Source organism: Erpetoichthys calabaricus, chromosome 14 (assembly GCF_900747795.2).
Source record: "Erpetoichthys calabaricus chromosome 14, fErpCal1.3, whole genome shotgun sequence".
NCBI classification, from domain to species: Eukaryota; Metazoa; Chordata; class Cladistia; order Polypteriformes; family Polypteridae; genus Erpetoichthys; species Erpetoichthys calabaricus.
In genome coordinates, this window is record NC_041407.2 from 6,182,359 (window position 1) to 6,200,142 (window position 17,784).

Here is a 17,784-nt window from a genome sequence, read left to right on the forward strand (position 1 = left end):
TACTGCCACACCTGTTTCAATCAAGAAATCACTTAAATAGGAGCTGCCTGACACAGAGAAGTAGACCAAAAGCACCTCAAAAGCTAGACATCATGCCAAGATCCAAAGAAATTCAGGAACAAATGAGAACAGAAGTAATTGAGATCTATCAGTCTGGTAAAGGTTATAAAGCCATTTCTAAAGCTTTGGGACTCCAGCGAACCACAGTGAGAGCCATTATCCACAAATGGCAAAAACATGGAACAGTGGTGAACCTTCCCAGGAGTGGCCGGCCGACCAAAATTACCCCAAGAGCGCAGAGACGACTCATCCGAGAGGTCACAAAAGACCCCAGGACAACGTCTAAAGAACTGCAGGCCTCACTTGCCTCAATTAAGGTCAGTGTTCACGACTCCACCATAAGAAAGAGACTGGGCAAAAACGGCCTGCATGGCAGATTTCCAAGACGCAAACCACTGTTAAGCAAAAAGAACATTATGGCTCGTCTCAATTTTGCTAAGAAACATCTCAATGATTGCCAAGACTTTTGGGAAAATGCCTTGTGGACTGATGAGTCAAAAATTGAACTTTTTGGAAGGCAAATGTCCCGTTACATCTGGCGTAAAAGGAACACAGCATTTCAGAAAAAGAACATCATACCAACAGTAAAATATGGTGGTGGTAGTGTGATGGTCTGGGGTTGTTTTGCTGCTTCAGGACCTGGAAGGCTTGCTGTGATAGATGGAACCATGAATTCTACTGTCTACCAAAAAATCCTGAAGGAGAATGTCCGGCCATCTGTTCGTCAACTCAAGCTGAAGCGATCTTGGGTGCTGCAACAGGACAATGACCCAAAACACACAAGCAAATCCACCTCTGAATGGCTGAAGAAAAACAAAATGAAGACTTTGGAGTGGCCTAGTCAAAGTCCTGACCTGAATCCAATTGAGATGCTATGGCATGACCTTAAAAAGGCGGTTCATGCTAGAAAACCCTCAAATAAAGCTGAATTACAACAATTTTGCAAAGATGAGTGGGCCAAAATTCCTCCAGAGCGCTGTAAAAGACTCATTGCAAGTTATCGCAAACGCATGACTGCAGTTATTGCTGCTAAGGGTGGCCCAACCAGTTATTAGGTTCAGGGGGCAATTACTTTTTCACACAGGGCCATGTAAGTTTGGATTTTTTTTTCTCCCTAAATAATAAAAACCACCATTTACAAACTGCAATTTGTGTTTACTTGTGTTATATTTGACTAATGGTTAAATGTGTTTGATGATCAGAAACATTTTGTGTGACAAACATGCAAAAGAATAAGAAATCAGAAAGGGGGCAAATAGTTTTTCACACCACTGTAGGTTCCAAGGCCGACTGCGATAATGAATTTCCGCGAAGTAGGGACACTATATTTATTTAATTATTTAACGTGTATTTGGACGTTTTTAAACCCTCCCCGTATTGTTTACAACCCACCCTTTACTCTATTAATAACAGGGACAACTGCTAAGCAATATGAAATCGGTAGATAAGTTTACACTTACTGTTTAGCGAAGTACACGTAGCTATACAGGGTATATGACGTGATGATGGTGATGAATATGCTGCGCAATAAAAATGATGACGATGAAGGTGATGATGACTTTTACTGCGCAGCCGATGACTGTATTTAACGTCTCTTCAGACGGCGGTGCCATTTCCTGGGGCACCTCCTCCACGGTTTCCGAAAGGTGTATCCGTAGTAGTAGTAGGAACTGGCTCTTTTTTGCGAGGCTGCAAAAACATTGTGATCGGCAGTTGCTGCCGCTGATTCTTTTTCCGGTCGAAGAGCAGCTTGTAGGCGGTCATGACGTCGTCGACCTTGTTGTAAAGATTCCTAAAGCAGATTCCATCCAGACTACTGCCTTATCACGTCCACTTGCAACTCGTTTTGCGCCCTGGTTAAAGGACACTGCGGCCGTAGACCTTATATGCTCTTCCTCCTTTTTAAATAAAAAGAATCGTGGACTCATTGATGCTGTAATGGCGTCCTGCAGCGGTGTAGCTGTTCCCTTCCTTCAACATATCCAAAACTTTTACCTTTTCTGCAAACATTTGCATCTTCTGTTGGCGCTTGGACACGGCCCCTGAAGCAGTAGCATGTTAATGCTGAATGAGTGAGATGAGACTTCCTGGTTAATGCAGCACTCCGTCGCTGAGCCAATCAGCAGCACACAGGAACTTAACTGCGTGCTCTGATTGGGTAGCTTCTCAGCCATCCGCCAATGGCATCTCTTGTATGAAATCAACTGGGCAAACCAACTGATGAAGCATGTACCAGAAGTAAAAAGACCAATTGTCCGCAGAAACCCGCGAAGCAGCGAAAAATCCGCGTTATATATTTAGATATGCTTACATATAAAATCCGCGAAGTCGTGAATCCACGAAAAGTGAACCGCGAAGTAGCGAGGGATTACTGTATATTATATACTAGCCATCCCCTACAGCGTCGCCCACGTATTAGTGAAATAGGACAGTGAGGAGGGTCCCCACACTCCTGAAGTCACTCATCCCCCTCCCCTCGGCCCGCAGCCTCTGCCTCGGATTGCCGCGAATATATATCACTCCTGCAAGCGAACTATGATATGATATGCGCAATGAGAGAAGTCGCAGAATCAACCCAAATGTTCAAGCAAATTAGAGAAAAACCCAATCTAAATCCATTAAGTAGTTCTCTCGTTTGCTAACTAAGCGGAGTTAAGGTTACACCCCGAGGCAGACACGTGAGTGAGGAGGGCCCCGCCCCCCATCCCGCAGCCCGATGAGTGTCTCTTGGATTTGCTTTAATAAATCGGTACCGCAAGCGAACTATGATACTTAGCACAATGAGAAAGTCATAAAATTAATGGAATGTTCAAGAAAATTATAGAAAAAAGAAAACACGATCTAAATACATTAAGTAGTTCTCTCGTGAAAAGTGGACAGACATACACATGGGTCTAAAAAAACGGTAAGAAATTTCGTGCTTGGACAATGAAATTTTTAAAACCGTTTCTTAGCGAGTACCTATGGGCCAAGAGTAACCTACACTTCAAATTTCAAGTCCCAAGTCTTCATGGTTCCAGAGATCTCGTGATGAGTGTGTCTTCAGTATTTGGCTTTAATATATATACATATATAATATATAACATATATATACATAAATACACATACAAATATATAACATAGATATACATATATATATATATATATATACACATATATAAGATATATATATATAAAATATACATATATATACACACACACACTACTTCTTCAATAGATCCATGGGCGGCATGGTGGCGCAGTGGGTAGCGCTGCTGCCTTGCAGTTAGGAGACCTGGGTTCGCTTCCTGGGTGCTCCCAGGTTTCCTCCCACTGTTAAAAGACATGCAGGCGATTCTAAATTGTCCCTAATGTATGTTTGGTGTGTGTGTGTGCCCTGCGGTGGGCTGGCACCCTGCCCGGGGTTTGTTTCCTGCCTTGTGCCCTTTGTTGGCTGGGATCGGCTCCAGCAGACCCCCGTGACCCTGTAGTTAGGATATAGCAGGTTGGATAATGGATGGATGGATGGATAGATCCATTGGAGAGTTGCAAGTGAACTCTCCATTCTACTTTTGTCACTCAAACTCTACAAAGAAATTCCTAGGCTTATACAGACACAGATAAGAAAGACAGCTAACAAGTCAAATCATCCTACAGACTGTGGAAAGTTAGAAGAGCAAGTGCCTGAGAAGAACAACAGGCATCTCGGGCCGGGTTGGACAACGATTTCTCGCGCAGACAGGAGGCCACAGTGGAAGAACAGACAGGCACACTGGCTGGATGAGGAAACAGCTTCTTGCCCAGTTGGAGTAACATAAAGGATGGACCAGTGGAAGATGGAGGCCAGGAGCAGTTCCATCCCCCCCCAATACGACACATGGCAGTGGTCCTCCTGAGGCGTCCCATTTTGGACACCCGCTGCACTACGTGGGAATTGGAATCTAATAAGTGCAGCCCTGTCATGGGCCCTGGGTGCAGTTAGAGGGATAGGGGGGGACCTCCCTGGTTTCCACTTGACCAAGAGGACACACAGTGGCACTGGAAGTATTCCTTGGTCCGGCTTTAAAGGAGCCCAACTGCCTCACCTGGATGAGTCAGAGCTGGTAGGCAGCAGGCGACCCTCACCTGGAGGAAGAAGGAGGAAGAGCATCTGTTTGGTTTTTGAGTATTTGGGCTGGAGTTTGTATTAAAATAAAAAAAAGCTTTTATTTGAACTCAGAATTGTGTTGCGATGACATTGTGTCTGAGGTTTGGGGCTCATTGGCACCCCCTTGTGGTCACGATAGGAAAGTTAGAAACAAAGTACAGTACACAACTTATCACGTTTCAAGCTACGCCATGTTTTGGGCGAGACTAAATGAAATCTTTTGTCCTACAACAGAAATACATAAGAATTGTATAAATATATATGTACAGTCAACTTTCTCAGGGGTAACGTTGCTAGAAAAACGGCTCGAATGTTAAAAGCGTGAATGTTAATACATTAACGGAACCTATGGGAAATGGGGGGCAAGGTTCATGAGATCAAGAAAAACTGTAATTTTGTACTACAGATTGCTCAAAATACACTTTCCTGGATAGAAGTCTTTGAAATAAAATGTATTTCTGATAATGAAACAGTTTTCCTAACAGAGTAAAGCCAATTTCAGGTCACAGTAGAGCCAGAGGCTATCCTGACATTATGGGATGAAAGGTAAGAAGAGCCTGGAGAGAGCAGCAGCCCATCACAGAGCCCACTCGTGTACAAGACCACAACTCACCGTGAATGAATTAACAGACGTCTTTGAAGAAAGCAGTGCCAGGAGAAAATCCCATGGAGAGAAAGTGCGTGATCAGCTGCCTGGTTCAAATAAATGTGGGAATTTGGATCCGAGCGGCCATAGAGCTAAGCAGGCCGGTGCCCTGAATATTTACAGCAATAAAAAAAAAAAAATCACCAACGAGGTTTCGCATTTTTTGAGGGTGGTGTGTCTGGAAGAATGCCGATTACGTGTTCAGGGCCTTTTGTTTTTTTATTTAAATTGTGTTAAAGCGACTGCTCAAGTATACAAACTCAGGGGAGCCCACGCTGCTCTACCTTTAAGTTGTATTCTCCGAGCTAGCTAGAAGAATAAAAAAAAAAAAAAAATCTGCTTTTGAGTTTCTTCCGTTTGGTCTTGGTCTCATCTCCCACCTTTGTCATGTCGTAAATCTGCCAGACCTCTGATTTTATAGCCCCCCAAAACCTGCCTTTCGGTAGCAATTTTGATTAAACAGTAGGCTGATTACCAATAACATCTAGGTACTGCCGGATCACACTTTGGGGGTCTGGCCCCAAAAAGATGTAGAAGTCAAGCACTCCTCCAATGGTCCTCCATGTCAGTGCTGGAGCAGGTTGAAGGATAACATCTAGGAAAATAAAAAATAAATAAAAACAGCACAGAAATATTCATTTGTACAGTTTGATTTCTAGACTGTGGTATTTAACTTAACAGTGCTGGCTGAGTTACTAATTCGTAAGCAAACTAAAAAACAAATTGTACTCAATCATCATCTTATTGGTCACCTTAGGCTACATCCACACTACTATGTTTTCATTAAAAAAAACAGACAACAGTCTCCATTTTTGTCTTTTGTCCATTTTTAAACTCCTAAGAGCTGTATGTATTTGAAAAAGCTGGCTTATCGTTTCAGTTGTGGACAGGCGAAAACAGAAGACTTTTAAAAAGACAGGCTCTAATCGTGCTGTGATTGGTTGATGCTTATTAGGTGGCCCTCCCGTGATTGGATCCTGCTCATTATGATTAAAAAATTTAGGGGTAGCTATTGACTCTGACCTGAAATGTAAATTACATATTAATCAGATTACTAGGACGGCATTTATTCACTTAAGAAATAGAACAAAAGTTAGACCTTGTGGCCTGGAAGGACTGGAAGAGGGACTACGTCTCCTCTGGACCACGGGAGGGCAGCGGACCTGGTTGGTATGGGGACCACGGGAACAGAGCATGTAAGCTCAACCCTATATGGGCCCGGTGTCACCGCCAGGGTGTGCCCAGATGCCTATGAAGCCCTGGATGTCAGCACTTCCACCACACCCGAAGGTGCTGGCGGAACTTCATCAAAGGGCACCTGGAGCATATCCGGGGCAACATAAAAGGGGACGCCTCTCTCCATTTGTCAGCTGGAGTCAGGTGGAACAGGACTGGAGGCGGTGAAGGAAGGCAAGTGAGGCATTGTGAGAGGCCTGGACTTGAGGGTGTGTGGTGCAGGGACAGTGGGTTGTGTGCGGTAACTGTAAATATTGTACATATGGCGAGTAAACGTGTGTTGGTGACTAAGCCATCGGTGTCCCCCTGTCTGTGTCTGGGCTGGTCTCCACAACCTCTTATAACATTGCAAGATGGTAAGAAATTAGTTCACACTTTTGCTTTCAGTTGACTAGATTACTGCAACACACTCCTCTCAGGACCACCCAAAAAAAAGGCATCAATCGATTGCAACGAGTGCAGAATGGAGCTGCTAGAATCTTAACTAGGAAAAGAAAATCCGAGCACATCACACCAGTCTTAGCGTCAATACACTGGTTACCTGCGTCATTTAGAACCGACTTTAAAATACTGCTTATGGTTTACAAAGCCTTAAATAATCTGCGCTCCATCCTATATCATAGAATGGCTCTCACCTTACACTCCAAATCGTAACCTCAGATCTTCAAATGAGGGTCTGCTTATTATTCCGAGAGCTAAACTTAAAAGAGGTGGTGAGGCGGCCTTCTGCTGTTATGCACCTAAAATCTGGAATACGAGTTTACCGATAGAAATTCGCCAGGTTAATACAGTGGAGCACTTTAAAACAATGCTAAAAACTAATGTTTTTTAACATGGCTTTCTCATAGCTTCATTTTAGTTTAATCCTGTTGCTCTGTATATTCAATTAATTTAATTGGCTCCCGGATAAGTTTAGGACAGATTTCAAAATCCTCCTTTTAACATATAAAGCATTAAATGGCCAAGGTCCTGCTTACTTGTCTGAACTTATCACGACTTACAAACCTGAGCGCACATTAAGATCTCAAGATGCTGGTCTGCTTATGATTCCAATGATCAATAAAATAACAGCGGGAGGTCGAGCTTTTAGTTACAGGGCCCCTAAACTGTGGAATGGTCTGCCTGCTACTATAAGAGATGCCCCTTCGGTCTCAGCTTTCAAATCCCGGCTGAAGACTCACTATTTCAGTTTAGCACACCCTGACTAGAGCTGCTGATTAACTGTACAAACTGCATCTCTGTTGTTAGTCATTAGCACTAAAACATCAGTAACATGATAGTTACAATTTGATACTAACCCTCACCTACTCTGTTTCTCTTCTCGGTACTCAAACGTGGCACTTGGTGCCACGGCCCACCTGCCAAGTTGTTTTGCCTGCCTAAGGTAATGTCATCCCTGATGGAGGATCACAGGAATCGTGGGGTAGAAGGGTCCTTTCATCGGATTGGCTGGCCAAGCAATGTTTCAGCTGTGGAATTCATAATTGCATAATTAGATCTGGACCACCCTGTACTGACCCCCTTCTTTTGACACCCACTGCACGCCCAACCTACCTGGAGAGGGGTCTCTTTTTAAACTGCCTTTCCCAAGGTTTCTTCCATTTTTTCTCCTACAAGGGTTTTTTTTGGGAGTTTTTCATTGTCTTCTTAGTGAATCAAGGCTGGGAGGCTGTCAAGAGGCAGGGCCTGTTAAAGCCCGTTGCGGCACTTCTTGTGTGATTTTGGGATACATAAAAATAAATTGTATTGTATTGTATTTAATTATCATTATCATTCATGGTGGCTCCGTAATCCGTACTCACCCCTATTCTCTCTTCTGTTGTTTTTCCGATTTTCTGTGGAGGCGATCTGCACCCCCACCACCTGATCAAAGTACCATGATGTCCCTACATTGGTGGATTAAAGGCCAGAAGTCCACATGACTGTCATCATCAAGTTCTTCCATGTGAACCCTGAATACCATGAGGACTGATTGTGAGGTCATTTATGTTAGGTAGAATGCCTAGAGGGGGCTGGGTGGTCTCGTGGCCTTGGAACCCCTGCAGATTTTATTTTTTATCTCCAGCCGTCTAGACCGGACCTTACTTTTATTCTATGTTAATTAGTGTTCCCTAATTCTATTTTCTAATTTATTTTGTCTTTTTTCTCTTTTGTCAATATGTAAAGCACTTTGAGCTCCATCATTTGTATGAAAATGTGCTCTAGCAATAAATGTTGTTGTTGATTTGTCACCCATCATGGAAGAAAACCACACTCCAACACAGAGGAGCTGCTTTCCATGACACTTGTTGTGTTGCTTACCTGCATGCATCTAAACATTGTGTTTTGTAGAGTGTGAATTCTGTAGTTAGGATATAGCGGGTTGGATGATGGATGGATGGATGAATTCTGCATAAATGCGCAAAAGGCCAATCATCTGCTGGTCGCTAAAGTTTTGTAATAAATCCCACGGACACCGCCACAACCAACCCTTCCAGGAGGACACTTCTTCCCGCTTCCACCAAATGTGCGGATCCCTAGTATAGCTGAGCAGCTACGTCATATGTGTCTTCAGTTGATTTAGCATGGATGGAGATAATATTGTGGACAACATGAAAATGGCAGCATGGACAGAGATGGTTTTCATTTTTTAAAACACAACTTATAGCACAACAATAGCATAAATGGAAACAAGATAGACAGGAAAACTTCTGGCTCCCTTGTCAGTTGCGTCTTATTGCTAATAGGGAGCCATTAAAAAACTGTGAATGCAGCTGTTTAAGCAGTCAAGGGTGGCGCATCTGAACAAGTGAGATGACTGAAGTGAAGCAGAAAACTGCCGCTTGAGCAAGAAGTGCAACCGATTCTCAGTAAGCAAATTGGGTTGGGGCAAAAACCTGCAGCCGCCGTGGCCCTCCAGGCCAGATGTTGCTCACCCCTGCTGTACCCCGTGACACCAATAAACAAATGTGCAAATTTTTTTTTTAAACAGACAAAAATCACAAAAAAAAAAAAGAAACGTAACTCCGGGAATTCAAAATGACAAAAAGCAAAAATATCAAAAGAAAAAAAAAAACTCAAAAAGATGTGGTGATGTGCTAAAGAAATAAAGTATTAGGAAATACGAAAAAAATTAAACCAAAAAAACAATATCAGAAAACAAAACCAAAGGTCAAAAAAAACAAACGAGAAAAAGGAGACATCACAAAAGAGAGACGAACAATACAAGCAGGTAGAAAGCTCAGCCAAGAGTGGCGAGTCACGTGGATTCCATAGGGCTCTTCGGGTCAGACGTGACGGGCCAAAACTGAGAGACGGAGTGGGGCAAAGGGACGAACTGCACATCAAAGGCAAACATGGGATACACAAAGGAGCACAAACAAAAGGTCTATATAATAAAAAAATAAATAAAATTACACCCAACAGGAACAAAACAAAACTGGCTTACCCATCGCATTGCTATTGAGCAGAAATACGCCGTGAGCCAAGCCGTCACCTTCCTGGACCAGGTAAAAAGGGTGGGAGCCGTACAAATTGGCATTCCTCTAAAATGTTAAAAAAAATAAAAGTGTACTTCCATAAGAATCAGAATAACATAAAGTAAGCAAGCCAGGACTTAGGAGTGATTTGAATTTTTTTTTTTTTTAATTCGTCAACAGATCAGTGAACTGCTAAAAGTACTTGGGGGTCCACATCAATGAAAGGCTGGACTGGTGTCGTAAAACAGAGGAGCTATAGAAGAAATGAGAAGAGCAGACTGTTTTTTCTTTACTACAAGTAACGACATCCTTCTCATGTTCTACTGCTCGGACAAAGCTTTTAGCACCACTCCAACACTGACCTGGATTCCCTCCATTTACTTTCTGTGGTTTACATGTCAGCTGTAAGGCACTTATTAACCAGTTAAATAAATTAAATTTAAAATAAAATTAACCAGTTTTTGCATGACACTAGCTCACTGAACATTAAGCCTACAGAACTTAATTTTGCTAAAAAAAACGAACAGTTAACACCAGTGGTTTATATTTTAATCAAAGAAATACCAAAGTTAACAATTTAATATAGGACATGTGGCTTCTGTGTCCCTGATTATGCAGGAGCTTAGAGTAAAATGTTTTGTAAAAGGGAAAAAAAAAAGAAAAGGCCAATCCAGTGGCATGAAATTGGTGATCGGCCTTAAAATAATTTTACATTTACATACGAGGGGCATTCAAAATGTTTCCGCACTTTTTTATAACTCTATTTATTAAGAATTTCAAAAACAAATGATATCACTTTTCTACATGGTCACCTTCGTTTGCGATGCAATTCTCCCAGCGCCATACCAACTGTTTTAATGCCCAATTATTACTCCTCCCGCCTTCATCATTTCCAACGAAAACATAAAAATGCTTAAACTTTTTGAACATCAAATTTTTTGTCAATTTTCCACTCATTTCCACTGGAAGATTCTATTATTTTTTTTTTTATCTATATTGCAAGAAGAATTCCATCCAGTACCCTGATCAATCGATTGATCACCCACTTCCAGTGATCACTTATGTTTTTTCCCCCCAAGGATCTTGTTCAGCCGCCCTCTACCCTTCAATAACGGTTTTTAGGAGACTTACATGTGGACTGATGTCTCTATTCCAAAACGTAACTTTGGTCCAGTTGAGGTCAAGGTTGAGGCCGGTGAGATGCTCCCCAAGACCGGAAATGTACGATGAGGGCAACGAAGTGGAAAGCTGTAGGAACTGATCAGCAAAGATGAGGGGGGCAACCGTGGTGTTGAGTCTAAATGAAAAAATAGCAACGTTATCATCATCATATATTATTATAATAATACCATACAGTGTAACAGCCTGATCATATTAGCATCATTATGAGCTAAGAATTATAAGAACCTTATGACAGGCAACACCTTGAGGTTGGAATTGTAAATTATGAGCAAGGATAGTGTTGAAGCAGGCTGACATGGCTGGGGGGCCCTCAGCCCCAATGAAGGCACTCGGAGACTTGAGAACAGACATCAGAATTACGCTTTATTGTATGGCGCTCATAGAGACTCCCTTAAGAGGGAACAATGAGCCCCCAGCAATGGGCACCTTTTACTTTTATTACAAGTCTTATTTCAGCCATTATTCTTCCTTTATCTGACTTCTAGCATTCCATTGCTCCAGTCCTGCCTCTAATTAATCTACCATTATCTCTCGGCTGGGTGGGTGTCAAACTCTTCGCTATCCATCATAGCTGTCTAACAACCCCTACCTGTACCCCCCTTCTTTCCCAGTGCTCGCCAGTTATTTACAACCCAAGAGTTTACATTCTCATTCTTATCAAGGGGCCCATCTCTTCTCAACTCTCCTGCACGTCCAGACTTTAACTTGAGCAATAATGGTGATCTGTGGCTGATACAGGGTAATAAAAATATATAGGCATGAGCTTTTTAACTCCTAACTCATACATCTTAATACTTCCAGCTGTCCAGGAAATTGGTGGACTGTGACACTAAAGCATCGATCCGATGTGGACAGAATGTTCCAGCATTCTGTACGTTGGCATCATTTGTCGTCATTCTGTTGATGTCTATTGCTAGTTAAAGTGCATGTTGTTCGTGTTGAAGCCGATTAGGCAGCACAGGCACCCTCAGGCCCAAAAAAGACACTCGGAGTCTCGGGACAGGCAGCAGAATCAAGATTTATGGTATAGTGCACATACAGACTTCAATTCAAATGGACTGAGGGAGCAGCCATAGGCCTCTCTTACATTTATTACAATTCTTATCACATAAGCCATTATTCATCCTCATCTGACTTCTATCATTTCACTGCCCTAATTTTGCCTCTAATTCTACTAATATTTCTCAGCTGAGGGGGTGTCAAACTCCTCTCTGTCCGTCATTTCTGTTTGACAAGGCCTATCCTTACTCCCCTATTAGCTCGGCACTTGCGACCTTTATTTACAGTCAAAGAGGTCACATTCCCTCTCTCTAAGCGAGGGGCCCATCCCTTCCAGTTCTCCTGCACGTCTAACCTTTGGCTTTGAACTATTGATGGCTTCTGTGTCATATAGAATATTAAAAATATGTAGGCATACATCTTTTTAATCTTAACTCTTCTTAATGCTTAATAAAATACAGTGTCTTACTTTTCTCATGTGGTTATAATACTTATCTAATACATAGAGATTGCCAATTTTAAGAATACAATCTTATATATAAATGCCTACGCGTGGAAGTGTGTGTGTGTGTCTGTCCGGCCCGGAAGTTAGTTAGTTAGTTAGGTAGTTAGTTAGTTAGTTAGATAGATAGTTAGATAGATAGTTAGATAGTTAGATAGTTAGATAGATAGATACTTTATTAATCCCAATGGGAAATTCACAATTGAGAGGTGGTGTCAGGGTAAGAGCTCCGCCTCCGAGGAAACAGAAAACTCGCTTAGCCGCTAAAGCACAAGCGAGGCCACAGCACGTCAGCAAAACGAAGCCTCCAAAGAAAGACAAAGTCGATTAGCCACTAACATCGGCAAAACAGTATCCCTTTTACATTTCCTCCTGCTGCTAATGCACAAGCGATGTAAGCACATATGCAAAACAAATCCTCCTAGGAGAGAGGAGAGAGATGCCCAGAGAAGTTCCTTTCAATTACCCAACATCTCTACATTTCAATTTTTCTTCTGACAATTTCAATATTTTCTAGAAGCCCTGGCACTTCAATCAATCGCATCGGTTGTGCATTAGTAGCTAAGCGAGTTTCTCTCTCCTTGGAGGTTTTGTTTTGCCGATGCGCTCGATTCGGTTGTATATCGGCAGCTAAGCGAGGTAATCTTTCTCAGCTGTTTCGTCCTGCCGACACGCTCAACTTTGTTGTGTATCAGCGGCTAAGCGAGTTTCTCTCTCCTCGGAGGTTTAGTTTTGCCGACATGCTCGATTCCGTTGTATATCAGCAGCTAAGTGAGGTAATCTTTCTCAGCTGTTTTGTTTTGCTGACGCACTCAAGTTTGTTGTCTATCAGCAGCTAAGCGAGTTTCTCTCTCCTCGGAGGTTTCGTTTTGCCGACGCGCTCGATTCTGTTGTATATCAGCAGCTAAGCGAGGTAATCTTTCTCAGCTGTTTTGTTTTGCCGACGCCCTCAACTTCGTTGTCTATCAGCGGCTAAGCAAGTTTCTCTCTCCTCGGAGGTTTCGTTTTGCCGACATGCTCGATTCCGTTGTATATCAGCAGGTAAGCGAGGTAATCTTTCTCAGCTGTTTTGTTTTGCTGACGCACTCAAGTTTGTTGTCTATCAGCAGCTAAGCGAGTTTCTCTCTCCTCGGAGGTTTCGTTTTGCCGACGCGCTCGATTCTGTTGTATATCAGCAGCTAAGCGAGTTTCTCTCTCCTCGGAGGTTTAGTTTTGCTGACGCGCTCGACTCCGTTGTCTATCAGCGGCTAAGCGAGTTTCTCTCTCCTCGGAGGTTTCGTTTTGCCGACATGCTCGATTCCGTTGTATATCAGCAGCTAAGCGAGGTAATCTTTCTCAGCTGTTTTGTTTTGCCGACGCCCTCAACTTCGTTGTCTATCAGCGGCTAAGCAAGTTTCTCTCTCCTCGGAGGTTTCGTTTTGCCGACGCGCTCGACTCTGTTGTCTATCAGCAGCTAAGCGAGTTTCTCTCTCCTCGGAGGTTTAGTTTTGCCGACATGCTCGATTCCGTTGTATATCAGCAGCTAAGCGGGGTAATCTTTCTCAGCTGTTTTGTTTTGCTGACGCACTCAAGTTTGTTGTCTATCAGCAGTTAAGCGAGTTTCTCTCTCCTCGGAGGTTTTGTTTTGCCGCGGTGTTCACCTCGCTTGTGTATTAGCGGCTAAGTGAGTTTCCCTCTTTTTTTCTGCAGTTTCACTTTGGCGACAGATGCTTTCTTTGAGCTTCATGCTGTAGCCTCGCACTTCCGGGCCAGCCAGACAGACACACACACACACTTTCACGCGTAGACGTTTATATATAAGATATGGCAAATATGAAATGTAATGGGCTCTTCTTCCTCACCAGAGGAACAACAACATACTTTGACTTACAGGACACGTCTGTTGGATTTTCTTCGCACAATAATGCCAAAGGGATAGGTGGAATATTCAATTGAGTACATTGGAGATATAGCCCGCCATTTGCTTTTTGGGACATCTATTGGCACCTCGTAGCGCTTTGAGGATGGATCTTTCAGCTGCAATAAAAAAAGACCTTGACTTTAATAACTTCTTTTATATATCGATATACTTCTACTCCCCATTACCCTGTAAGAAAAGCCGAACAGACATACGGTAGCCATCAAAACATGACAACACATTCCCAAAAATCGAACACATATTAAATGAAGGCAACCTGACTGACAGAATCCATTACCGTGAAATGAAGCCGAGCCTCCGTCTCCCACATCACGTCCATCTCGAGGGCCATAATGTCTTGGGGAATAAAGGTCTTAGAGGAGCGGGTGAGGTGGGCATTTTCACCTCCCTTGGTCTGGTTCAGTTTGCCCAATATATAACCAGGATACACAGAGGGGAAGAAACACCAGGGGGCCCCAAGATCTCTGGACTTATGAAGTGGGGAATAACAACACCCTCGGTTCAGACACTCTGGCTGGCTTACGGCCTTATCAGGGGCACAGTCGAAGCGACTCTGAGGTGCCACGCCACACTGTTGCTCCGAGCACTGCTTCGGGCCCACGTATGTGTTCAGTAAGTCCGACTGTGGCAAAGCAAAGTCTTTGGTGGTCAGGGGGGCCATACCCTGCTGCATCCAGATAACACGGTGGTCATCGGCTACAAGGCTGAATTTGCAAAAGGTGACAGCCAAGACGAGGAGAAGACTGACAAGACAGCACTTTGTGAATGTCACACCTTCAGGGAGGAAGGGCAAGCTGGCAGGAGGAGGATGTGCTTCACTTGTCGCTGGGCACCGGAGATGCATTGTGTGTTGTTACCAGCAGATGTTTCACAACAGCGTCATAAAGCGCCAACCTGTTTAGGGGGGGGAAAAAAAAATCATTATCCTTAACCTGAAAAAAAAAACAAAATTGGAGCATCCTGATGCTTTATGAAAAATGAACTAATTTACACACTAACTGAATATAGCACCTTTCTATAGTGGACACCATCCAAAAAAAAAGTAGACTAGAAACTTTTAAATAAATATTTTTACAGTTGGGATCTGTGTGGCCACCCCTATGTTTTTCCACCTAGATCTATTTTTCTATGTATTTCTTTAAGCACAATTCTTGAACTACAGTTTCTTGTGTACGTAAATTTATTGCTTTGTACATCTTAACAAAAACGTACTAACTCTGCGCATCTCTAAAATGTAATTACTAGTCTGTGCATAGCCAAATTAACTTGGCGATTGTGATCAGTGACGTGTGCCTTAACGTCACATCCTGCACAGTGCAAATGCCTTAATGTCAGTCAGTCACGTGCGGATAGCAAAAAAGGGTCATTAAAATCAACTGCTACACATGGAAATGACCAAAATCTGTCATCGAGGGCGTTGAAGGAGGACGGTGCCAGAAACGATGTTGTGAGAAACAGGAAAATGTAAAGTTAAAGTTGTTGATCCGAGTGAGGGCGAGTCCGGTTTAATGTTCCGCTCCCAAGCTTGAATCTGACATTTCCTGCTTATCGGGAATATGATGAGAGTTTTTCTGACACTTAGGTTTATCTGGCGGACATGTGCTGCTCTTGTATTTATTCCTTGCATACATAATTAAACATGTCTATGTTTTCCTGTGTTTATTTGGTTACATGGTTAATTTTTTTTTTTTAATTAAAAGTTAAGAGTGGCAACACTGATTGGGATGCTCAGGTCACCCAGTGATTGAACCAACAACCCTGTAGATTAAAGTCCAACACATTACTTTAATATTCTCATTACAGGAGTGTAATCTATCTATATATATAAAATTCTTTTCGCGTTTGAAACGGAAATTATGTATGACCACGCGATATGGAAATTACGTATAAAACGGAAATTACGTACGACCACTCGATATGGAAATTATGTACGACCACGCGATATGGAAATTACGTATAAAATGGAAATTACGTACGACCACGCGATATAGAAATTACGTATAAAACAGAAATTACGTACGACCACGCGATATGGAAATTACTTATAAAACGGAAAGTATGTACGACCACGCGATATGGAAATTACATATAAAACGGAAATTACGTACGACCACGCGATATGGAAATTACGTATAAAACGGAAATTACGTACGACCACGCGATATAGAAATTACGTATAAAACGGAAATTACGTACGACCACGCGATATGGAAATCTATAATAATAAAAGGCAAAGCCCTGACTGACTGACTCACTGACTCACTCATCACTAATTCTCCAACTTCCCCTGTAGGTGGAAGGCTGAAATTTGGTAGGCTCATTCCTTACAGCTTACTTACAAAAGTTAGGCAGGTTTCATTTCGAAATTCAAAGCGTAATGGTCATAACTGGAACATATTTTTTGTCCATACACTGTAATGGAGGAGGCGGAGTCACGTATCGCGTCATCACGCCTCCTACGTAATCACGTGAACTAAAAACAAGGAAGAGATTTACAGCACGAGTCACACGCGGGAACGAAGGTAAATGACGTTAATTTTTGACTGTCTTAATACTGTGTAAGCATACATATTAACACATGTGCAATTAAACGTGTGCATTTCCGGGGTGATTTCTCAGGCTTAAAAGCTCACCTTTTATCAAACGCGGGAACAAAGGTAACTGACGTTGTTCACTGTCTTTTAATACTGTGTAACCATACATATTAACACATGTGCAATTAAACGTGTGCATTTACGGGGTGATTTCTCAGGCTTAAAAGCTCGCCTTTTACTAAAAAGGTAAATGCAAAACTATTTTCAATTGGTTTATTGAAACGCTCCCGTTAAGGATTGCAATAACATATTCGCGAGATAAAAGAACGAAGTAGGGGGAAATGGAGGAAGAGCCGCGAACAGCTAAGAGCAAAAAATTAATTAAACAATTGAGAACGGAGCGAGTTAAGCATACAAGCATGTTCATAAGGGAAAGAAAGCACGGTGTAAAACTTAAGTTTAAATTAAGTTTATAGAAACGCTCCCGCTGCGGATTGCAATAACATATTCGCGAGATAAAAGTTTAATGAGAACACACGAGGTATAAACGAACCACACGCCGTGGCGCAACGTTAAGGGCAACAGTTTCAACCATTCTATGATCTGCTTCTCGCAACTGAAAGACGGCACATGGCGGATGTTAGCCAACTTGCTGACCGCAACGTTAGGGGCTTCAACTATGGCGCTGACGCCACATCTCAGTGCCAACACTTTGCAGACTGTACTTAAAAGACACGCCCTCCTCACTGGACAGTTAAAAACACCAATGAAACTAACGATGACATCAAGTATTACCCAATCAAAAGTAGGAAAGGAGGCATCTTCATAAAATGCGTGTGGGATGATTTGCATGAGACGCTGGTTTAAAAAAAAAAATGATAAAAAAAATACGGGATAAATCCCGTCCAGTATTGATTCAAAATGGGACGCGCAATTTCATTCTCAAACGCGGCACGATTCCGTATTTTAAAGGACGGGTGGCAACCCTACAGTGCCAGGTAACCACCCATACAATCAGATTGTGATTCAGACTAGGAATGCAATGAATGTAATTACCCCGATTTACATACAAGGCGAAAGTCTTGCAACATTCAAAGATGATGGTTTGGGATAAGTACACCAT

The 17,784-nt window shown here is 42.5% G+C and overlaps 1 protein-coding gene across 1 annotated transcript in view; it reads right to left on the reverse strand.

Moving 5' to 3' along the window:
• The window catches only part of gaa (alpha glucosidase), a 66,811-nt gene that overhangs the window by 44,858 nt on the left and 4,169 nt on the right, over positions 1-17,784 (reverse strand). Inside the window, exons 2-6 of the mRNA XM_028818591.2 lie at positions 14,405-15,021; positions 14,080-14,225; positions 10,658-10,823; positions 9,496-9,592; positions 5,308-5,427 (exon numbers count right to left, since the gene is read on the reverse strand). Coding sequence (XP_028674424.2) covers positions 5,308-5,427; positions 9,496-9,592; positions 10,658-10,823; positions 14,080-14,225; positions 14,405-14,971 — 1,096 coding nt within the window. The 5' untranslated portion in view covers positions 14,972-15,021. The remainder of the gene's footprint in view (positions 1-5,307; positions 5,428-9,495; positions 9,593-10,657; positions 10,824-14,079; positions 14,226-14,404; positions 15,022-17,784) is intronic.